At 45.5% G+C, this 25304-nt stretch overlaps 1 protein-coding gene across 1 annotated transcript in view; it reads left to right on the top strand.

Moving 5' to 3' along the window:
* Positions 1-18611, top strand: part of LOC142564059 (cholinesterase-like) — a 39191-nt gene extending 20580 nt beyond the window's left edge. The window contains exons 2-4 of the mRNA XM_075674880.1: positions 13991-14276; positions 14833-16055; positions 18459-18611. Coding sequence (XP_075530995.1) covers positions 14010-14276; positions 14833-16055; positions 18459-18600 — 1632 coding nt within the window. The 5' untranslated portion in view covers positions 13991-14009 and the 3' untranslated portion in view covers positions 18601-18611. The remainder of the gene's footprint in view (positions 1-13990; positions 14277-14832; positions 16056-18458) is intronic.
* Positions 18612-25304: the final 6693 nt, after the last annotated feature.

Below are 25304 nucleotides of genomic sequence, written 5' to 3'. Positions count from 1 at the left end.
TTGATGTTCAGATAGGTGGGAATGTGGTCACTCCCATGTGTCTCAATGTCTGGAAACCACTTCACACATCTGGCGAGAGAGTTGGAGACGAAAGCAAGGTCGAGGCAGCTGCCGTATGTCACGCCTCGAAGAAAGGTGGGGCTACCATCGTTCAGGAGAGTAAGGCCATAGTTGTGGGCGATACTTGCTAATATTCGTCCTCTTGCATTTGTCCTTGTACTTCCCCATGCTGGATGGTGTGCATTGAAATCTCCTATGATGACCCATGGGGCGGGACAAACACTCAAGATATCCGCAAATCTTTTGGTATCGAAATTGCTGGAAGGCGATATATACACGCCTATGAGAGTAAACAAGAGTTTGTTCTTTTTAACTGTGATGCATATATATTGATTGTCGTCGTGGGGCGCAATTGGTTGCAAAACATAGGTGAGTTCACGACGAACAAAAACGACGATTTTGCTGCATGCACCGTTTGTTGATGAGATGATAAACTCGTATCCTGACAGTCTTATTGGTTTCGACAAGTTGGGCTCACAAATGACGATGAGTGGAAACCCATTGGTGTAGACAAACTGACGAAAATCTGAAATTCGTGATTTTAGCCCTCTGGCGTTCCACTGGATGACGGACGCTGCTTTGACTTCTTTCCGGAAGGATGGGGTAGGAGTATCCATCTGTCTAGTTGAGGGATGCAAGCACTGGGCTTAAGGCGTCCAACACTTTAAGTGCGCTTCGAGCAGATGGTGTCCTCATGTCCACTAAAAGCGTTCGAATGGCCTCCATGAGAGAACGTAGCACCGAGATGACTTGACGGTCTGTTTTAGGTGAATCATCCATGGCCGGAGAAGGATCAGGTGGGGCCCCGACCTTCTGAGGTTCTGTCGCAAGGGAGCGGCTCGGTAGCGTAGGCCATTCCTCTAAAGATAGAGTCTTTTCTGTTTCCTTCGTGGAAGTGGTGGGCCCTTTCGCGGCGCGGCTAACTGGCACCGCAGAGGAGTGGGTACTGTCACTTCGCGCATGCGTCTTCTTCGAAGACGTACGATGGTGCCGACGTCGACGCCGACGCCGGACTACTTTGGCTGCCTCCCTGTGGGCCGAATTGTCTCTGGCCATTTGCTTGAGAAGCGCGCGTTCCCTCTTGATGCGGGGACAGTCTTTCGACGAGGCCGCGTGAGGGCCGCTACAGTTAGCACACTTCAGGACCGTGGCACCGCAGGTCTGTTCTGCATGAGGTTCAGCGCAACGGGGACACAGTAGCGAGTTGGGACACACGCCCTTGACGTGTCCTAGCCTGAAACACTGATGGCATTGAAGCGGCTTCTGGATGAATGGTCGGACCGGATGTCGAAAATGTCCGACTTTAACGTGGGATGGGATACAATCCCCCTTGAATATTACTTTTACGCAGCGCGTATTCCCAAGGCGGCGCACTTGCGTAATGATCGTGCCTTCGTATGCCGGCTTGATGAGGCTAGGTAAGTCATCATTAGGAATGGCTATGTCGATGTCGTAAATCACACCGGCTATGGATGTGTCGTCGATCGGGATAAAGGGGCGCATTTTGATTCCGCCTAGCTCCGTGATCGCGTGAAGTTTTCCAAGCGCACTCGCGTTGTACACGTCTATGGCGAGTATATTCTTGCGTGGATTTATTCTTATATCTTTAATTTGATCCGGCACCGCACGTTCCAGAAAAATGGATAGGGCTTGCCTGTTCAGCAATCGTAGGTTGCTTGATGGCTCTTCCGGCATATAAATGATGACGTGTGGCCAGCGCGCAGGCCTTGACTTCATAGTCGTTGTGCTCGCAGGAGTTGACGGCGCTGTGTTGACGATTTTTCTTCTCGCCCTCTTACTCCGGACGGGTATGAAGCCGTCGTCGGATGAGTCGTCCGACATGGAGTACAGCTCGGTGTCTTCGGTGTCACTGGGGGAGCCAACTCGCTTCCTTGCGGTTGACGGCAGTGATGACGTCTGGCCAGGCGGGCCTCTAGCATGCTCCGCGTCCATGGCTGCAAGACGGGGAGGCGAGGCACCTCGAAAGCCGAAGATTTTACCAAAAATTCACAGAGCACAGAAACAAGCGTTCTGCCAAGAAGACACTTCGTCGTCTTCCTCCAGCTTCAAAGGGGCTGAAAAGACAAGGGGGACTCCAAATATGCCTGCCACCTTCCTTAGGTTGTGAGTCACCCTGTGAATATACGGTACCACTTCAGGTCTTACGGACACAGTAGTCGTCCTCACCCTTGCTTTGCTGCTAGATCCTTTTACTTTCTGCAGGAGGGTTTCCACCATTGACGTTACCATCGAGTCAGGGAACTCTGCCGTCTCAAGACGGGAAATCTGATTGTCAATGGCAAGCTACATTATGTGCACACACGACTTGCGGAGAGCCGATTCTAAGTAGAGCATCACGACTCCTCGTTTAACAATATTTGACTGGGAGGAGTCATATGACACCAAACTAGGGGTGTGCGAATATTCGAAATTTCGAATACGAATAAAATATTTTCCTTATTCGAAGAGTATTCGATTCGAGAAATCCATATTCGGAAATTCCCGAACAGTCAAAGACGGCCAAATAACGATAGAAACGGCGAATATTCTGACAGACGGAATAATTAAGCAAGGAACGAATTATATGCATGCTCTGCATTCTCCTAAGAACATGTTTATTGGCCGAGAACTTCGCATGACCAGCTCATTATTTTCATGCTCTGTTTAGTCTCTCTGCATGACGCCCGTGAGACACGATCAGTTTCAGTTTCTTTTTACCAAGCTCTGTTCTATGGCTTTTTCGTAACCATATATGATGTCCTTTAGGGCTCTGTAACTAAAATATGTATCCCAAAAGTTTTACCTGGACAATTTTCAGATGTTTGGAAATTAAAAAGGAAAAAGATATACGTCCGAGGAGAGCATTGCATCGCCACCGACGACTACCGCCTTGCGTTACCGCTTTTCTCATGTAATCGCCGGCTCTTTGCTACCTGCTGCGCTGCTGCTCCGTGAAACAAACGCAAAACACGCTAACTTCGCCACTGAGCTCTTTGCAACTGTATCAGTGCTGATAAAGCCCTCGATCGAGCGTGTTCTCCTAGAACGGCATCAACAGCAGATGACGAGCCACCGAGCAAGCAAAAAGAGAAAGCCAGAAGAAGTCTCCTTTGGCGGCACTACACAAAGCTCTCGCCGTCGACAGCTGGGTGCAAGTCGTGCGAACATGTTCTTAAAATGCCAACGGGAACAACCACTACTCTTCAAAATCTCATGAAACAGCACCCTTTGTGCTGTTTCAAAAAGATGCCACCTCAAACGCTCCGTTGGAGAATCAACTGACACAAGATGGTATACTTCAGCAGAGACAGCCGTCATTGTCTCAGAAGAAAGAAAACGCACTTCACCAGTATGTGGTAGGCATTCATCACTATTTCTGCCACATCAGTTCAAAGCACCGGTCGAAGCTGCTGTACAGTCGTGCTACAGTCGGCCATCTGGAACAACATTGTCGCGTGTGCCCGTCCCGCGCCTGTACAACGACACAAGTGCAAAGGTACGACACGAGCTGCGAAAAGCACTTGAACACGGAACAAGCACTTCCGCTTTTAGGAGTGACATCTGGACTTCGCGTGCCATCGGGGGTTTTGTAAGCCTGACGCGTCATTTTCCTGCGGTGAAGTTCGACATGAAGAAGTTCACTTTGAACACGCGACATATGCCGGAGAGTCACGCCACTGTGAACAAAGCTGCGTCATTGGAGCAGCTATGCACCGACTGGGAGATACCAGTCGACTGCGTGAAGTACATGGTGGCGGACAGCGGCCGCAATATCTGAGCGGCTGCCAGGAGACTGCCTTGGTTCCAGCGAGCCTGCTTTGCGCACACACTGCACCTGGTGATCAGCAATGAATTGTCGTGTACTCCGGCAATGAACAGACTCTGCAAGAAGGCGAAAGCGATTGTAGGGCACTACAAGCATAGCCCTAGTGCACAGAAAGGACTGAACGATCTGCAGACGTAGCTGAACAAAGACGTGCTCCATGTTGGGCAGGATGTTGACACAAGGTGGAACAGTCAGTACCTCATGCTCTCAAGGCTGCTTAAACTCTAAGAGTTCATCAGACTTGGGCTCACCACTTCGGACACGAGCATAGATACCTTTAATTCTGCAGAGTGAAGAGATGCAGTGGAATTTTTCGAGGCACTGAAGGCCTTATTTGACGCAACCGTGATCTTAAGTGCTGGAAAGTACCCCTCATTATCATGTAAAATTCCAATTATTTTTGGAATGCTGCATTGCCTCCATGATTGCAAAGGCAACTCAGCGTTTGCTAACAATCTCGGAAAATGTATCAAGACTCGTTTCACTTGCTGCGAATTTGACAAAGTGGCCAACCTGGCCATGTTTCTTGATCCGCGCTTTTAAGGGCACAGTTCATCAGGCGTCTGGTCAGATGACCTGGCTAGAAGACATTGTAACAAGGGAGCTCCACGCAGCTGCGTAGAACCCAGTGAGGACACTGCTGTGCCAGCGTCGAATTCTTGTCCACTGGTGCTATACACAGTATGGAAAGCTTTTGGCGGTCTAGTGATGAACGAGGAGACTACACATTTGGCATCTGCCTCTGAGAGAAAAGTTACAGAATATACAGAAAAGCTTCTTCTCGAAAGGGGCAAGGATCCTTGTAAGTAGTGGCAGTCCATTGGCCGCTTCACGTATCCGCGTTTAAGTACACTCGCCTAGAAGTACTTCGCCATCCCTGCACCTCAGTTCCAAGTGAAAGTATTTTCTACCATTGGAAATATTGTCATAGTGCATACAGAGCGTTTACTTTCCGAACATGTTGAGCAGTTAATTTTCCTTAACTTAATGCACTTTAACAAGTGCATTACTTGACTGAGGTCATTACCTGTCATTACCTGAGCGCATTATCTGTAATGAGAGTCTGTTTAACCTGCAGCAGCCTTGTAAATGCAATATTATTTTTTAAAAGAGTACTAAAGCTATTGTTAGCACGTTTTCATCTTTTAATACTACACATTCAATATTCGTTTCGATATTCGAAGACAGTTTTTTGTCTTATTTGTATTCGATTCGTATTGGAAAATTTCAATATTCGCACACCCCTACACCAGACCCTTCTGTGCCCGAGGGAAGTACTGCCAGCACGCGTGGCCTTTAGCAAAGAAAATGCTTAGGTTTAAAAAACGCAAGAAATTGTCGATGGAAGTTCGTGAGTAAAAGAAAGCCCTTTACCGTAAGGTATGGAGCTGTTCAGGCCGCGTAAATTGCCCACATTCGCTTATTAACTAAACCAGCATGGTCCCGCGCACACACAGACCTCAATCAATGACCGTGAGGGCTCACTGTCAGAATGTTGGCGTGCGCAGGTAGCAGGATACGAGCGTGATTTTCTCAAGCCGAACGTATTGCGTGGTCGCTAGCTTCACCATTTCAACCGCACTGTCCTGCAATAGTACGCTCGCAGGAAAAGGGTCTCACGAAGCCAGTAGGTATTTCGGCAAGCTGGTACATGCTCGCTCTCCGCGCCGGCACCCGCCGCAGATGAACAATACTGTGTGATGCATGGACCATTTATACGCTCGACCGTGCTGGCAGCCGCGGCTAGGTTAGAGCAGAAGATGCGCGCTCTCCTCTAGTAGCCTGATCGTGGGGCACCAGCGGCTCCATCACGCGACCTCCAGCGTAGGGCGCACGGGAAGACAGTGGGTACCACGCCGACATCCTGGGCTCGCTGTCGCATGCTTGCCCTCGCACCTGCCGCACATGACGTTGCCACTAGCATACTGCGCACGGATCGTCATTCTCCTTGTGCGTGGACTACATTCGAGACGGCAAGCCGACGGCGACTACAGCGGCAGACATGCGCTGGAGTGTTCGTATAACTGGTATTGAAATAAAAGCAAACCGCAGAAAAAAGATATGCGCTGACTTCTAACAGTGCAATTTGTTCTATGACGCCTTGTCACATATATAACGCTGCTTGAAACTCCCGAGTGTTGTTGGTACCTGATAAGACGTCGCGGTGTTTCGTGTGCCGATCCGCCGTCCATGGCAATGGCTCGTACGTGAATTTCTGTGAGGGAAATTTCAAATTTCGCTTTCGTTACTGTCCTGGTATAACGGAAGATGCTTTCACTGCAAAGCGGGTACTTCCAAGAAATCATTGAAATGCGAGTCATAAGTCGCGTGGTTGGGTTGGTGGCGGAGGCTGAAACTGAGTGGCAGAAGCCGCCGAAAGACATAGCAGTTCGACTTCTGGCAATTGAAACCAAGCTAGATGCCCTTTTTGGTTCCCCCAACAAAAGTGATGCACCTGGAATCGCCTATGCAGAAGTTTCTGATAAATTCAATGAATTTTGGATGAGTCTCAGACAAAGTTACCACGCGAGTCTCAAGCAGAGTTCACCACATTAAACGGGCTTATCGGAGCAGTCAACTGACCCATATCAAACTAGATCTCGACAACATTGAATACCGTAGCCTTAGGGGAAATATTTAGATGCAATGTGTCCCGGAGAGCGAAAACGTACACTTAATGAATAGGGTAAACAAAATAGGGAAACCAATTAAGCTTCCTCTACTGAACAAGGAAAACACAAGGAAGGCGGGTGATGCAAATTCAAGAAGATGAGCAAAACGAGAACAAGGTGAAAACAGGAGCCAACGTTTCTACAAGTGGACTTGTCTTCTTCAAGGCAATATCTGCTTTCCTCGCCGCAGTATATATAGGTGGGGTTCTGCTAAAGGGGAGAGGGTGTAAGGAGGGTGCGTTAGGTGCGGCAACGAGAAAAAGTATGTTAGCGGCGAGCGTGTAGAATTGAGAATAAAGGAGTGCTGGGGCACAATGCCAGTGACACGGCCGTCTGTTAATCACGTGTCAACGGCCATGTGTCAGCCGGCGTGTCAAAGGCGGGCACAGCAGCCCTCTATTACCTGTTTCGCTGGTGGTCATGGGCTATCGTGTCTCTGATAGAGATAATAGAAGGAGCAGCAGAAAGCGGTGCTCGTAAAAAAAAGGATCATGAGAACAATGAAAAATAAGAGGAAATTCTTAAATGGAATAAAAAAATAAATACACGGAAAAAAAGGGGAGAAAAGATCTAAGCAACCAAACTGAGTGTTGCCACCTATAGCTTAAAGTTTAGCATAGCGAATAGATTCTTAAGCTCCCTTTCAAACGTTTATGCCATTGGTTGCAATGTCTTGAACTTATAGATAAGGTATGATTCTATGTATTTGCTTTCTCGTTCAGAACGCAAATATCACGGTAAGATGTATAGCTTAAGTTCATCAAAGTTATGATATGGTTGGTTGAAATGCTCGGCGACGGCTTTATGAAGCATTTTAGCTGTGTCCGCGTGATGTCCGTTAAATCTGACGTTCATTGATTGTCCCGTTTCACCGATATATTATTTCTTACAGAAGGAACATTCAAACATATAAATCACATCCGAACTTGTACAATTGAAGCTAGATTTGACTTCGGGTGTATAACTATTTGCGATGCTTTTCATTTGTAAATTAAAAGCACCATTCAAGCACCAATAATTTTGTAATTTCTTGTATAACTTTAAAATGGCCCATTTAAATATATGAATGACTACAGGCCAGCCTCCCTACTTTCTGTCTTTGCTATAACCGCTGAGCGTGCTATTAACAAAAGACCTAATGGATCTTTAAACGCGTATATAATAATACCACAGCAGAAATATGGTTTCTTCAAAAGTAAATCTTCAGAAACCGCTTTACTAAAAATAAAGGAACAAATCCTTGACCACATAGAAAAGCGAATGCTAATTCTAGGTATCTTGCTTGATTTTACGAAGGCCTTTTCGTGCAGCATGAAGGTCTCTTCGGAAAGCTACCTCCTTGTGAAATTCGGGGTTTCGCATTATCCTTAATAATTAGCTATTTTACCTCAAGAACACAGTACACAATATTAAACGGAGTTAGCTCCAGAATTGAGTACATTAAATACAGAGTGTTACAAGGACCTGTTCTAGGGCCTCCTTTATTTTTACTGTACGTTGTTTATATTGTAAATATCCAAGAGTGTTCCAATATTACATCATACGCGTATGATACTAACATGTTCGTCGCAGGAAGAGGCATACCAAATGTTTTTGAGCAAAGCAACATCTCAATAGAGCAACTAAGTTTGTGGCTCAATGGAAATCAACTGAGATAAATTATAAGGCTAAATAAAATTAAGCGTTTAGTATACGAATGGAAAGGAACAATAACCCATCAACTACAACTCCAATTTCAGAAAGTCAACATCGGACAGGTCCCAACAGGGAAATTTTTAGGAATTCCATGACAATCTTGGTCATCGCATGTAGATGTTCTCAGAATGAGCATTGCTCGTGCTGTAGATGTTGAAAAGAGGTTGGGATATTTGCTACCAATAAATATGAAGCGTAATATTTGTAATGGGCTTATACATTCTTTAACTTATTGTTGCATGATTTGGTCCACATCTACACAATCTAACTTGAGATCCCTTCAAACACGTCTAAGCCTCGCACTGCCTGAAATAATAAATTTAGTGCGCACTGAACCACAGTACAGCACATATATAAAATGCTAACAACATCAAACCTTCACAATTTCATTTATTTATTTAAGTATCCTAAAAAGATTGTGGGGCTTAACGTGCCAAATCCAATTTGTGATTATAGGGCACGCTGTAGTGGGGGAAGCCGGAAATTTGGACCACCTGGGGTTCTTTAACATGCACCTAAATCTAAGTACACGGGTGTTTTCGCCTTTCGCCCCCATCAAAGTGCGGCCGCCGTGTCGGGGTTCGATCCCCCGACCTCGTGCTTAGCAGCCCAACACCATAGCCATTAAGCAACCACGGCGGGTGTTAAGTACCCAAAGGGCCCGTTATGGCATTACATAAAGGGGGATGAAAAAGGTCAAGCGTCGGTGCAATGTGTACTATGCAAACAATATCGGAAGACGTTATCAACAGGAAAAAAATGGATCTACACCAGCAACAGAAATAAAGAAAACAGAAAAAAAAGTAAAGAGAAATAGAGTTTGAACAATATTTGGTAGCGTGAAAATCAGATAAGAACTTAAAGCGCGATGGAGACAAACAGTACCCATCAGAACGCGAGTTTAAATATACAATCGAATGATGATTTAGTTAAACAACCTACAGAAATAGATATCAGATGAAACGAATTGAACGTTATACAATACCATGCACATTAAAACACTCTTTAAGTAAATAATTATGCATATGTGGGTTCAGACAGCTTGATTCGCTCTAAGAAGGTTAGCAGTGCTGCATGAAATGATGATTCCGTAAGCGACACAATGTTTGAAGTTAGCGAAGTCCATTCGGCAATAGATAAAACTAGAGGCGAACTTTGATAAGCGTTGGTCCTGGCAAATGTAGGTTTTACTTTAAGAACATGGTCTACGCGGGTCGAGATGTGGGAGGCGGGAAGAATGTGGGCTCAGACTAATGCAGTGTTGATATGGTAAAGATTATGGAAGAACGACAGGCGTGTTAATTTTCTGCGCATGTAAAGATACGTTGAGTGATTTCTTTAACGTGTATACGCTTTCATATCGAGAGTATGAAGACGAAATGAACCGCGCAGCTTTATTTTGGGCGGATTCGAGTAGATTCGTGAGATTAAAATAATGGGGGTGCCAAATTATGGACGCATATGCTAAAGAGGGCCGGATAAAGGATCTGTATGCGCAGAGTCTGGTATCTGTATTTCTAAGGTGTAAGCGCCATTTCAGGTAACTAAGTTTTTTACATGCTTTTGTGGTCGTGTGTTCAATGTGAACATTCCAGCTTAAATTGTAGGTAAACAGAACACCCAAGTACTTGATTATTATTCGTCGAAATATCGCGCAAATTCTGGGCAGACGAATGTTCCTTCTAAACTAAGCAGCATAGTAAAACGACAGGCTATAACTTCTGAAGAAGTCTCATTATGAAACCTCATTATAGAAGAAAATATGGAGATCAAGAACTGGCAATTCAACTTCCTAACCTTCTAAACGACTACCCCTTACTATTGGAAATCCTAAACTCTTTATTTTCAAATCAATCTTTTAAGAAGGCGGTAAAGATATTGTATCAGAAGACTAATAATAATGTTAAACTATAACTGCAAAATATTTAATATACATTTTTATTTGGTCTTTCAAGTACTTAGCAAGCTGCATATAACTAAACTTTTTCTTTTTTTCGGGAACTGTGTATTGAACTCAACAAAAATATGTATACTAGTTCAATTTCGTATATGCTTTCTTACGTGTCTGCCATTTTTGCCATACTGCGGCCACTCTACGGTTGACACGTCCGCCGTGGTTGCTTAGTGGCTATGGTGTTGGGCTGCTGAGCGCGAGTTTGCGGGATCGAATCCCGGCCACCTCGGCAGCATTTCGATGAAGGCGAAGTGCCAAAATGCCCGTTCACTTAGTTTTAGGTACACGTCAAAGAACCCCAGGTGGTCGAAATTATTCCGGAGTCCCCCATTGCTGCTTGCCTCACAATGAGACCGTGGTTTTAGCACTTAAAACCTGATAACTGATTTTTATTTTCTAACGGGAGGCAGGGTATAGTAAGCCAAATATTCGCCTTTAACCGTGTCCCCTTAGACAATATAAATATTGTGTAAATAGATCAAAGAAGATCAATGAACACAAAAAAAAACAATAAAACAATGCTCCCTTTCGCAATTTTACTTTTGTTCATCTTATAAAAGAGCCTTGACTCTTAAGTGAGGAGCTTGGCGAAGTCTCTTTTGGTAGAGCAGGACCACGAAGATTGCAGACGCCGTCTAGTGGGAAAATAATCATGACTTAAAGCTTCACGTTTAAGAACCTCACTCTGGAGACCTCGTCAGAATAAAATGTAAGGATCAGGGCTAGATTGTAGGTGGTTGGCCACCTCACGTAGGGTGCCATGTAAATGATCTTAATAGAGCTTTTTTTTACATTTATATTGAATGCTCGTCAAGTAGTTGAATAAGCAGTGACTCGAGATACCGATGTTCATGCAACCTTCTGTATTGAAAAAAAAAAAAAACACGAGCACGATACCAGCCTATGTCGAGAACCATGGAGTCGCCGTAACCAAAAAGGGTGGGGCTTCTCTGGCTTTGCGATTCTCATTTCCGACGTTCAGATGCTACCAGAGTTACCGCTTTCAGCGATGTCTTCTTGCAGTCGCACTGTGCACATGCGATAGCATATACGACATGAGCAAAACTTCTCACGTTGCAGATAGCGTTTGACGTTCTCGAAGGTGTCCTTGAACTTACGTGAGGCCATGGGGGCTACCTGTAACAAGTCTTAGTGAGGTATATTACGTATGTGCCACTTCCTGTATGATTCACGATGATCACGCGAACGTGTAGAACCAACATTCATTTCAGCTTCGCTATCCTTAAAGATGACCGATGAACTGATTGTCACTTCACATATGTAATAAATATACACTGCCTGGTTGATTCATTCGTTCATTCATTCATTGATGGATTGACGGATTGATTGGTTGTTTAATTTCATCTTTCGAAAGTGATGTTTGGTTTGTGTTAGACGCTGCATTGTAGGCCCACGGAATAATTTCGCTGACCTGGATCACTTTAAAGTGCGCCTAAATCCAAGTTCACGAGGATTTTGTCACTAAGTTCGAAATGTGGCCATTGCGACAACTACCACGTATCGAACCCGTCACCTTGCGCTAAGCAGCAAAACGGCATATCCACTACGACACTACGGCGAATTGCAATGAAAGAAGGGTAGCTACAAGCTGCACGGTCGCATCGCACTTCTCAGTGTCCTAGATACAGCTTTTTCAAGAGCGCACTTTTTTAACACGCCACAGCAGCGATGACACGACGGATTTCGTAGGCGTGGTTGAGTGAATGGCAATAACATGTAAGATGAATGCAGTGCGGGTAGGGTGGTAATCTTTGACAAGCAGAGAGGTGAGGATCTGCCGGCAACAACTGCAAGGCTAATCCCACCAGTAGCCTACAACCACTCAGCAACAATCAACTCATGCTGAGGTTGAGGTAGTGTGTTCTAGTGAGCTAGTGGCGAGAGCTTGGAACGTTTGCGTATGAGCACATCTGGTTTATGTCACGCAGAGATTAAAATACATTGTTTCTTGAACATGTAAAAATCCGCGCTGTGGGAAAACGCGTCAGTCGCAAACGTGTCCCGGGACCGCAAGGCCTTCCAAAAGCTAGGAAAGCACGCTGTGACGAACAAGCCTGCGTTTGGTATGCGTCCACGCTCATTTAATATTGTTACTTCTCCGCTACAGTAGCAACATCACATGCTTTCTTTGTGTGAAACGTTGAAACAAATTTGCTTTATCGTCGTAGACCATGCACCCTGGTGAATGTCTGCTTACGATCAAACGACAACTGTTGTGAAGTCCACATGCGATTGCGTGTGTAGTTTGCATATGATTTATTTAAACATTTCAAGAGAGATTCCGGTAGCATCGACTCCAACAGGGGCGTTCGATCTGTGGGCTTTTTAATGGACAGAAGCGCAGACATAAAGACCCTATCGCTAGATATTTCATTTCATTCATTTTAATTATTCATGTTTTCGACAATACAAGGCATTACCTGGGAGTCAAGACCAACGAAGTTGTATAACCTCCTGGCGGCATTCTGCTTGCACTAGGCGTAACAGCAGTAGTGCTCAATTCAAGAATGAGAATGACACATAAGCTTGCTTTTATTACCCTAATCAGACCTAAAACCGAGTACACTTCAGCCATATGGGACCCACATCAAGCGTGTATCGCAGATAACATTAAATACCTGCAGAACCGTGCTTCTCGTTTCATTTTTTTTTCCTTTTACTCATGTTTCACTAGCGTCACGGCGGTAAATGTCTCTGCAGGTCTTGATAACCTTTGCCATCGTCGCAAACTTTCTCGCTTACCTTTTTTTCACAAAGTTTATCATCATCCCTTGCTTCATGATGATTTCTTTGACTGGCCTTCAGCCGTCTTTTCACGCTGTGACCATCCTTTCAAGATGATGATGATGATGAAGCCTCAGGTAGATCAAGAGCATCACTTGTCCCACTTCATCTTTTGTCAAGTCGTTCATACCCACAACCAATATTGAGTTCTACCAACTGCCTCGTGGAATCGCAGCTGAAATCAATGCGACTAATTTTCATGAATTTCTCAAAAAAGAAAGCGATGCGCAGTCTTTTCTTCTAGTTGTGCACCGTTGACCGTAATGTGTTTGATTTTTTGCGAACTGTTTATTATGTTGCGTTTTATTCATTATGTTTCATTGAGTCTTGTTCCACCACGTTATGATTGTTGTTGCCTATTCATTTTCTACAGTTTGTTATGTATTTTTGCCACTCCGTTATGCAATACCCTCGTTGTGAGGGTTTTTAGGGGTTTTCTTAAATAGAAAAATTAAATAAAATCCAGATATATGAGGATGCAGTACACTTAGTTGGCCATATCTAAGGTGAACTGTATATCTTACAGGATTTCATAGAAATGCAGTAATATATGCTGCTACTGATAAGGATCTTCGTGCTACGAAGCAGCAGCACTGCCTCGGGCCCGTTCAATTATAACAGGGCGTTCGTTACACGAACTAATAATGTGATAGTTTATCGTTTGCTTCCAATAATTGGTGCGCCCTATTTTCACAACCACGTACATTTTACTCAAGTAGCAAAGAACGCTTCATGCTTACAGAGTAACGACAGCATGAAATGCAGTCCCTCGGTACTCGACCGTAACTGTACATTGATAACTTCAGCTTGCAAATAAGGAAAATATGTGCATTGATATGCTTATCGATCGATAGATCAACATAAATGAGTGTTTACTGAGTGTTTACTGAGTGTGTACTGAGAGTTTACTGAGTGTTTACTGAGTGTTTACTGAGAGTTTACTGAGTGTTTGACTGAAGATGGTCCTTCCATCCACAGAAAAGCACAACAGTAAACAATGATGCAAGCCACATCAGTACTGGTGCCCATTTTGTTTGCCGGCCTGCTGAGCGCCATGCCTCACGACATGCACGTCGAGAGGGTGACCACACTGGGAAGAGTTCGCGGGAAATTAGTGCGCTCTCTGGGCAAGGATGTTGAGGAGTACCGTGGCATTCCGTTCGCCGAACCACCAGTTGGCAACCTCCGGTTCCGGCCTCCAAAGCCTAAGGTGGCCTGGGAAGGCACTCTAGACGCCACTGCAAGGTCTACTGCTTGTCATCAGGTGGGAAATGATTCATCTGCGTTTGTGTTAAGCTCTCAATATTAATTAAGGAGTGTGAGAGACAGCCAGAAGCCTGACACTAATGTATTATATTAGCTTTTTAGTGAAACGAGACTTTAGCTGTCCTAAGTCAAGATGGGGGGCCACAGATGACAACACACTGTGGGCAAACGTTTGATGAACAAAGTCGAGGTGTCTCAGACAGGCTCGTCGTCGTTTTGATAAGTGGACCCATCATCGGTGAAGGTGATCTTGCCGTCCTTGGCATCCTGTATATAAACGAATTAGTCGAGCGACGTCACGTTTTGCTGTTGTAGTTGGCGGCTGTATACAAAAAACTAAAACTAACTAAAAAAATTTAGTGCTGTTATTGAATATGAAAAGGTCTCAGTTGTCGTTGGCATCGCAAGAAAGATAGAAGTCGACATGCATTCTGAATTATAAGAGTTTTATTAGGAATATGAAGTCATTTCGTTTTTAATTCTATGTACCGACACAAACATTTGGTATCAATCAGCGTAGCTGTCTGTATGCTTGTCGATTTCGCATCACACAGGTGACTGTACCTGGGATCACGCTAGACGGCGCTACTGTAACAGAGGACTGCCTGCACCTCAACGTCTGGGTCCCCCAAAGCACCGAGAACATTACCTCTGGCCGACCTGTCCTAGTCTGGATCCATGGAGGAGGCCTCACATTTGGCAGCGCCAATCAAGCCATCTACAATGGATCCGTGCTCGCTGCGCTTACTGATATGCTAGTCGTCTCAATGAACTATCGGCTTGGCATCCTGGGCTTCATGAACGCGAACTCTCCTGAAGCACCGGGTAACGTCGGCTACATGGATCAGAACATGGCTCTGAAATGGGTGTATAGAAATATCAGATGCTTCGGAGGAGATCGAAAGCGAGTTACTTTATTTGGTGAGAGCGCAGGGTCAACCAGCACGCATGCGCAAATCTTGTCGCCGATGAGCCAGGGCCTTTTCAAGAGGGCCGTGCTGTTGAGTGGCAGTATGTACAGTATCGATACGTTGGACACTGTCAAAGAAAGCATGGCAAAGGGCGACAAAGTGGCGAATGTTGTCGGCTGCTCCGTAGGAGCAAGGATCAGTATGTCGTCCCATCCAAAAGAGATTGTCAATTGCATGCGAAGCATGCCGGCAGATGTGCTCTTCAACGTTTCTGTGAACGTCGTAGCCCCAAAATTTGCTCCCTTCAGCCCCACCTACCACAACGAGTTCTTTCCCCGGAATCCTCTGGTGGCCGTGAGACGCGGTTTCTTCTCGCCAGTCGACGTAATAGCTGGCATAACCTCAGACGAAGCGGCTGGCCTCCTCCTGATTCCACCGAAACCAGAGCTCTTGGTTGAAGATCTCAACTGCTCAAAAACAAAAGGGCTCACTGATTCTCTTCGGGATGCACTATGGAAGTTTGTGAAAGCAGACCTACCGGTCGTGCTAAAGAAATACACGGATGAGGTGCCTGAAGGCGACAAGAACGCACTGAGGCGACAATACATTGACTACATATCTGACAGGCTGTTCAACTGCCCTGTGCAGTTCTTTGCAGAGCAACATAGCAAAAGGTGCAACAAGGTGTTCGCTTACGTGTTCGCCCATAGGCAGTCGAAGTACCCACTCCCGCGATGGATGAGGGCCCCGCATGGCTTTGATTTACCATTTGTATTCGGTCATCCCTACGCAGAAGACCCCGATTCAGTGGATGGGCGCTTAAGCAAGGCCTTTATAAGGATACTAGCAAGCTTCAGTGAAAATGGGTGCGTACATTTTTTGTTACAATATCCAGCACATAGCACGAACCCTAAACTACATTGCTGTTGCACAATCTTTTATATGGGTTCTTTCTTATTTGTATTTGTGTTTGCGTGTGCTCCAGTGGCCGTTTCAAATGAGATAGTTAATTATAGCACAGTACATTATTCTAAACATATACTTCTGCTTCGGTCACAACTGAAGTGAAGTAGCAAGAAGCTTGTAAGCTTCCACCGTTTAATCTCCGCTGATCCTGTCTCCAAACGTGCCACCTTTAAGGGAGGTGGACTAAGGGTAGTGTACGAAAATAAATGACGTAATGGTTGTCTGTATCCCTACCGTTGTTCTCACGCATGAAAGACAGCGCAGTAGATGTTTGCTTCGTGTAGCAACAGTCCACAAACTAACTATGTATTCATTATTTCTTGTGAAATGAGTAATTTAATGCCCGCTCAGTAATTCCCTTTGCTCCTTACGCGATGACAAGGAGTGCAGCCTTGGAGCTCTTTCTTAGCTGACCATCGATACCAAAGGAGTTGATGCAATTACGGCGGTCTTTGACAAGAACAAAAGGGACCGCTGGACTCTGTGTTTGCATTAACTGGCACACAGACCTGCTGATTTTGATAATTATTTTGTTTAGCGCAAAACAACGGACACAATAAAGACGACAGGACAAGGCTTTCTAGCAACAATCGCCCGCTATAGCATTTTGCTGCCGGTTTTGAGATCCGCGCCCCAACAGGTTATCGGTTACATTCCAATACGTACATTCTAAATACGTCGAGAGCGGCATCGCAAGACATGTCCTAGTTAAGAAATTGTGACAAAATTCAATTAGCATTAGTTTTGGGTTAATACTTGGACCGTCTATTTGAGTGTAGGTACGGAAATGACGTCGAGGATTAAGACGTAATCAAATGACATCAAGCCTTCATTGGGAGCGATTAAAAGCATATTTCGTATACACAGCGTATTTCCCATAGTCTTGAGAATGTAGCCTAGTGCAGTTCACAGGGGTTGGCTAAAATATAAATATGAGGATCTGAGAAAAAAAAAGACGAGAACGGCACGTGGGACTAGTTATATTGGTCAAACGGAACGATGTTCAAATACAGATTACGCGATCATAGCAGCAAAATAAAGAGTAGACAGAAAGTCATTTAGCGCTTTACTGTAATAAATGTGCATGCCGACCTCTCTTTCACGACAAAAGCGACCTTGGGAAAAAGTATGAATGGGCCGACGAGACTCATTGAAGCTGATGGGAGAATACGTCTTCAGCACGTCTTCAATCTTCGTGCGTGCGTGCGCGCGCGTGCGGGTGGTGGGTGGGTTTGTGCGGGTGTGCGTGCATGCGTGCGCGCGCGTGCGTTTGTCTTTAATTCTTGTGCTCTGTGTCGTAAGCTATGCACAAATATTATCCCCGCAGCCATTGTGACAAGCTCTTTACGACTAATGGTGCTTCTCTCCCCTCGCGGTTGCTATGGTAACGCCAGATGTTGCTGTCCATAATTGCTTCTTGGCTTGGTAAGTTTTCATACATTCATAAAACGTTCTCATTCAATAATATGATACACTGATATTCATTTTTCCTTTTTTCTGTTTTGTTAAACACCTTGCTGCTCTTCTATATGGAGGATTTCAGTTCTAGTCTTTGGTAACAGTAACTGCTAACGCCTAAAATAAATTTTTGTACCATGCCTCACTAAGCTTGTTGCCTCTTAATGTCATGCATTTGTATAAAGCGCAGAAAACAAAGATAAACACAGAAGTACACATAATACATGCGTATGCGGCTGATTGACGAAAAGGCCATGCTACCAGTTTGACGGTTCCATGTGCTTCACGGAGTCTCAGATACCAGTGCTGGACTAGGGGGGCGTCCGGTACTTACCTACGCTTCAATGCTACGCTATATTGTCAAACCGAAACAGAGACCATATAATGGTGGATTTTGAAAACTCTGCTACCCACGTTTTTCTTGTTGCTGTTGCTTCGACAATCGTACACTGGGCACCACAAACGGCAAGTATTACTGCACGTAGTAATTTTATAGGGTTTCTCGCTACGTTTATGATAAAAAAAAACGATAAGGCATTTTTTTCTCTGTCTTCCCGGTTTTACCCTGGCCCACACATCTCTATGGTCACCGTAGGCACAACAAACATATGCGCCGCCACAAGAAAGCAAAAAGTGTCAGTGTGCCACGAATTATAATGTCATTAAATAATAACTGTTAGGCGCTGTTCTTCCCAACGTGGTCATGATAGTCAATATGGGCATAAATCAGTGCTAACTATTTATGCTTCCAAAATATTTTTGTTACAAGGAAAATAGTGGTGCAGCAGTCATTACTCTAACAAATGTTTGTGCAAACAGAATGACAAAGTTTTTTTTTTCTGCAGCATTCCTGAACTACCGAAGAGAAAGAAATGGCCACAGTACACCAGTTCCTCGCCAACAATGATGCTGATCGACAAGGGACACTTCAATGTGACGCAAGGATTCCGATCTAAGTACTGCGAGCGCTGGAGGTCACTGTATTAAATAAAAAATATATCATCACAGATGTGTGCAAGTGCCAGCAATCTGTACTACACAAGCAAATAATCTTTATAAGGGGGGAGCCCCAAAGAGCCCGATTGCCAATGTGGAAAGGTTCCGTTGAAATCAGTGTAAATATCAACTCATTTACATATTTGAAAGCCTCGTCGAGCCCTACACTCTATCAATTTGAATTCACTGGCAGTACCTGCGGTCAGTGCACACGTTTCACTATACCGAGTGTACTCGTTCATTATACGCAAGGTCTCGTGTGCACTTAAAAGAGCTAGCTGAAATCCACTTTAATCTTAGCAAACGACCGTCTCCGTTCATCTGAAGCGAAGAGACTTCGCTCTGCAGTTATTTGCATACAACCCCATCCGAACTAAAAGGCCACCTACAGCAAAATTGTTCTTTGACTAAATTTGTCATAAATTAGCCTTATACTTTTCCAATTAACTATCGATAACTCAGTTATTATTGCACAAAATGCAACTGGCTGACAACTCGAGCCTGCACCATCTTTATGAGATATCCCTCGCATTACCTATAACTCCGACTGCCTCAGTTGAAATAATTGTTTGTTCTATTCTCTCTAATTACAGCCACATTGCAAGTGCAACTACAATGAATTCTAGCTTTAATTTTTTGCATTTCTCATATCGCAGTAGGATACGCTATTACTTCTTTTGGAAACATTTCATGAAGTATATCCCGCCTCCTCTCCTATTAAGCTATAGAAGCACCTGCGCGATGAACTAGTCTGCTCTCCCGATTACATTTCACAACGACTAGCCCATTATTGCTAAGTAGCCATCCACTATGCCGAACTCATATGCTTGGTTTTCTTGTTTCTTTTTGCAGTCATTCTCAGCCCCGCGAAAGAGTGGAAACATACCCTATTTATGAAACTTTGAGCTGGCATTAGGTATCTGGTATCTGCATTGTGCATAACCAAATTCCTTTTGTAATATCTACTTTACCACCATCTTCATCATCATCAGCCTGGCTGCGCCCACTGCAGGGCAAAGGCTTCTCCCATACTTCTCCAACTACCCTGGTCATGTGCTAACTGTGGCCATGTTGCCCCTGCAAACTCCTTAATCTCATCCACCCAACTAACTTTCTGCCGCCCTTCTCTTGGAATCCACTCCGTAACCCTTAATGACCATCGGTTATCTTTCTTCCTCATTACATGTCCTGCCCATGCTCCATTTCTTCCTCTTGATTTCAACTCAGATGTCTTTAACTCGCGTTTGTTCCCTCACCCAATCTGCTCTTTTCTTAACCATTAACGCTACACCCTTAATTTTTCTTTCCATAGCCTTTTGCGTCGTCCTCAATTTAAGTAGAACCCTTTTCGTAAGCCTCTAGGTTTCTGCCCCGCAGGTGAGTACTGGTAGGTGAGTACTGCTACTTTACCGCAATAATTATTAAATAAGTTTTCTGTTCGCATGGGTCGCCAAGATATCCGTCGGACGCCCTTGATGATAGCCTACGGCAACTTGCTCTTCTCTGTCGGAATGCCGACATAAAGAAACGTGAAGGTAAAAGATGACGCCGGCGTTTGTTTTTCGTGGCCTGCTGTCAAGACAAGTCGCCGCAGTCTTGATCCGGTGTTGTGAGCTCGCCGGGCTGCCACAAGCAGTCTACACTGAACATGTATGTTATGTTGCCTCCTTCTCCAACATGAATTTTCTAACTTTCGTCCAGTCAACGTATGTCTTGAGTGGCAGCCGAGACAATGACGGCGAGGATGCCTCTGTTTGACTAGGCGTGATGGCAGCCATTTAATCACATTCAAATTTTCGCTCGTGAGATAAAGGAAAAGCTGCTTTCTTGTACATTGATCTTTATCCGAAAACGAACAAATCGCACCTATCAGAATATTTTGTGGCAACGAGAGCTGACATTTAATTATGAATGTAAGCTTTAAGCAGCGCGTCCAAGACGGGGACAGTAAGGAAACATATGAAAAAAGGACCTGCGCCGGTCCTGTTTTCACATGTTTCCTACTTTACCAGCCTTGTTCGTGCACAAAACTTTCGTTCACGATGAACAAAATAGCCCATTCCTTGATTCTTCTGTCTTTCATGTATGTCACAAGAAAACTGTCTAGTGTGAACAGAAAGCATAGAATTCAGCGAGTACTCGCCTCGACAGTGTAAAGTAAGCTAACCACTGCGAGTTTCAACTGTAATTAAGTTTAGGCGGTCATTTACCTTCGATATACAGGACTGGCTTAATATTCGCCGCGATGCCTGGCATAACCGATGAAAGCAGCATTTCTAATCCCAGTGATACTGCAGAGCTCAATCTTAGCTTGTTACTGTAACTACTGTTATATGCAACGATATCTGGAGCCTGGATGTAGATGTAAATGCCCCTACATTAAACGCAAATTATGGAAATGCAGCTGTGTAGATTGTGATGTTGGCTTCACTAGGCTACCACGTACGCCAGTCAGGAATACCCTCAATCTTGGTTCAAATTAAGCAGAAACAAGTGTAATATATGACTGTGACGCAATATAGCCGCAACATGATCAAATCAACGATTTTATTAAGCATGGATATGTTACTATAATTATACGTTCAGGACGAAAATAACTACGTAGGACCGTGCACATTAGACAAATGTCACGAACTGGGGAATTCATGAGAGCCTAGCTGAACATACTTAAAGGTCACATGAACAATAAAGAAAATTATTCCGGTGTAGTTTCATGCCAAAACCACGACCTTATTATTGGGCACGTCATAGTGGGGCAGTACGGAATAATATTGAGCACCTGGGGTTCCTTAAGGTGCACTTAAACTAAAGGAAATAGATATCACTGAATTGTAAAAGCTGATAAACAAGAAGAAAGTAAGCTATATTGCAAATTATAACGTATGAAAGATTGATAAAGCATGAAAAAATTCATGGGTGATTATGATGCTCGTTAATGCTAAACTTGAGCGCAGCTGTATATGTGTTTTTATTTCGCGATATATTAGGTGGCACGGACAGCCTGTCTTGTGTGCCACGTTGCACACGAGTGAAGTGTGGCGCGGCTGCCTTGCTTATCTGGACAAAGCGAGAGGCAGCGCGCGGGTGACGCCTGGCGGCGATTCAAAGCAGCCGCCGCGGACAGACCTCCGCTCATGCAGCGCTTTGTTCATACAGCTCTAAGAAGAATCCAACCTCCTCAAAACGTTACCTTCAGCATTCTCGACGCAGTTATCCCCCATTTTCCAAAATTTGCTACACCACAGGGGCGCTCAACTTGTCCAAAATCATGCACCTCCATCGAATACTGCGGCCCGTCCGCGGGATCCAAGGAGCAAGAGCGTGCCGTGCGCAGCGCGCGGAGCTGGCACGCGAGGAGAGTTGAGGAGGAAAGAGCCGTAGGGAGGAGAGTGTCGCTGCTTTGAAATTATCCAAAGGCTTTAGGTAAACCGAGCATGGTGCCCCGCAGTGTTAAAATGCAGCTGCGGCAGAGCGGCCGCACCAACTGGCGGCGAACCGCTGCTGCAGCCACGTGACAACACGAAAGTCTCGCCTCCTCTCTGTAGGTGCGAGATGTCAGATGCTTATTGCTTCGTCTGTTTACAGGTCGGCGTTATGTTTACGTTCTTCGTCCTTCGTTTGAACGAGAGTCATGTTTTACGAAGATGACGACGTCGTTGCCACTGATCATAATCTTATTGGTGTGCTCTCTTCAGTTGCGGCATCGCCGTGTTCCTAAGTCAAGGGGAATGAGGTACTGGGTGTCCCCCCGCGTCCTTGTGTTCAAGGTTTGTCTTGTCGTATGGAAATGGAATTGCAGCACTGGGCCTCTTCGATTTTCGGAGTTCTGGCAGCCCGCTGGGAGCCAGACGGCAGCCAGCTAGTTCCGGTCCTGATAGGAAGTCACGTGGGCTTGGATCCGAAGACAACCCGAACCTGCTCGAAGTTTGTAAAATCGAACGCCGGGACAGATGGCCAAATGTAAACATGCTACCAGCATGGAAGCGCCCGGCGAGGCTTGCGCGCGCTCGGCGTAGTCGGCCCATTTACGCGTTGCCAGCTTGAAAATATATAGTTGCATTCAGGGATACGATCACTCTCGTGCGACTCGGAGCAGGACGCGCACTGGGCCAACCTCACTTTTCGCAGCGCAACAGATGGCCTCCGATCGACGCATCCGATGACAAGATGCGAAATCGCGCATGATTGTATACTCGAAAGCGACAGCTCGAGGATCCCTGCTCGCAGCGATCACGTCGCCCACCGGCGACATTGATGAGTTGGCGTTGTGTCATCACTTCACAAGACATGAAAAAGCAGGATATCGGGTACGTCTCATACGCATAATTTTTCGTGCCGACCTGCTTGGGCTAGCTTCAATTTCAGAAAGTTTGTTGTGGCTGGTGGCGCTTCTCATTTCGACCGTAAGGAGCTGAGTACACGGCTGGCGCATGAAAATGCACGCCGCCTGTGACCAGCGAAACGTTTCACACGAAAAAACAACAGTGGTCGCGGTCATGAGAGCATTAAGCCAATGTGCGTGTGTCTAATGTACATGTGCCTATTACTCATTCAGTGCATTCTTAGATCAACGGCCTGCATTTCGAACACATATCGGTTTCGAGCTACCACCCAAGCATACGACGGATAGACGGAGCAAACACGGGCTAGCTGCAAAGCTAGCCTGTGCGGAAAAAGGAGATATCTCCGCATACATACGCGGAATATGTGAAGAGAAACGCCACCAGAGAAAGGCGAACCAAAAGTGCATTGTGCGAGTGACCGTCTACAACTTGCGCGGAACACGATGCAGATAACATGCACGCATGAGAGCGCCGCGTGCTGAGCACCGCCGCGAAGAAGCCTTCAGGAGACACATACATACACAGAAGCTTCAAACGGTTCACCACTGCTCGTATCACACCGCTTCGTAATGCGGAACGGAGCGTTAGCACCTAAAAAGATAACGCTAGAAGTAAGGAAATCCGAAGATGACCATAGGCAGTTGGCTGAGCGAGGTAAATTTAAGTCCTGATGCGACCGCGTTGCAATCCGTGAAGTCCTCGCAAAGTTGGCGGCTAGCGCCCATCGCCTCTTTTCGTCGTCTGCTAGCCAGAGAACTTCCAGAGAGCAGCCAGACCAAAATCGTCCTGGCAGGTACTGGCAGCCCGCGGGTAGCCATAACCGTCCAGCCCGAGCAAAACGAACGCCCGGCGGAAGTGCGTGGCGCGGTGGGCGGAGCAACCTGAGAAAAACGAAGACAGGCCGGGTGCCAGGAGAAACTAGAAGTCTGAAGGGACGAGAAAATGAGCTTCATATGCAGCAACTTAGATGGCGAAAATCACAAGAGAGGTGTTAGCGCCTATAAATGACCACATCCCTGAAGGGGCCGCTCTCAGCCGTTCGCTCAGAGCGTCATTAATCTCCCGCTCCGCGTGAGCTAATTCTTCACTCTCGCTGTGATAAGAGCTGCGCTCTAAAAAAATGCACGCAGAAACTCCTCTGGGAGTTGTGTAAATATGCGTAAGCATTGTGCCTCTTCCTCATCTGTACGCAGCCTGATGGCATTATCAATGTTATGAAACCTGATCCGATCTGTGCAAACGTCAGCGCTGCGATGACACGAACTGTGACGGAAGCTGAACTGATGATTCAAGCTAACTACTGTGGGTTGCGGCGCTAGGTACGCTGATGTCTTTCTGATCATTATGAACCGTTATCGCTCTTTAGCGCCTTATCCATCTGCGTCGAACCATTATCAATTGTGATCAACGGTATTCCGCCGGAAGCTTCGTATGGCGCGGTCGTGCGTGCCCTACCTTGAAAGCTATCGGCGAGTGGGTACAGTGTGTCGACTTCTGATAGTTGAGTTGAATGGTTGTATGCTACTGGTGGGATTAGCCTTGCAGCTGCTGAGGCCAATAGCTACATCGTAGTGACGCTTAAAATAAATAAATCTCATAAATTAGACACAAACCTCATAATTAAAAATTGTCACTCCTAAGGTCATCATGTGGAGGCCAAATCCGTGTCCTGCAGGTAGCTTAAAAGAAGGCGAGAAGCCTCCTTCCTACACATCTGGTTAACGCGCGGGAAAACAATGTCCTGAAGAGAACTGTGAGGAACTACTGTCTTCTTGAGCGACCCGAATAACACACTCCTTTCTTCGTTATACAAAGTGCTGCACATAAGGTAATGTTCTATGTCACCGCACAACCCACACGTTGAACATAATGGTGACAATGCAAGGCCAGTCTTATAAATCCACGCAGGAGTATAACCAGAGCTCATGCGAATGCGGAGCAGTAGTATGGATTGGTTTCTTTTGAGGCCCTTAGTAACAGATGACTTGTGACGTAAGCTCCGCAAAGAACTGAAGTGGCACAACACCACTTTTATGAAGAGTCTCTTGTCCTCTTGAGGCACTTTTCTCAGTGGATTCCCAGACAGCGCTCTATGGGCGATGGCGTCCGCCATCTCGTTGCCTATGTGCGAGGGCAACCATTAGAATCGTATGGAGAAGCCTTTGATATGGAGATTGTGCACCGAGCGTAGGGAGCTAAGACATTAGGCATCAGTAGGGAACCCGTCCTCTAACCTTTGAAGGGCAGATTTTGAATCTGTAAGAATGACAACAGGTTGAGGCGTACAAAACCGTAGCTTCTTTAGAGCTGCCTCAATGGCAACGCTTTCGGCCGTTGTGGAGGACACGACTG

This window comes from Dermacentor variabilis, chromosome 11 (assembly GCF_050947875.1).
Source record: "Dermacentor variabilis isolate Ectoservices chromosome 11, ASM5094787v1, whole genome shotgun sequence".
NCBI lineage: Eukaryota > Metazoa > Arthropoda > Arachnida > Ixodida > Ixodidae > Dermacentor > Dermacentor variabilis.
This window is presented reverse-complemented; position numbering and strand designations above follow the sequence as displayed.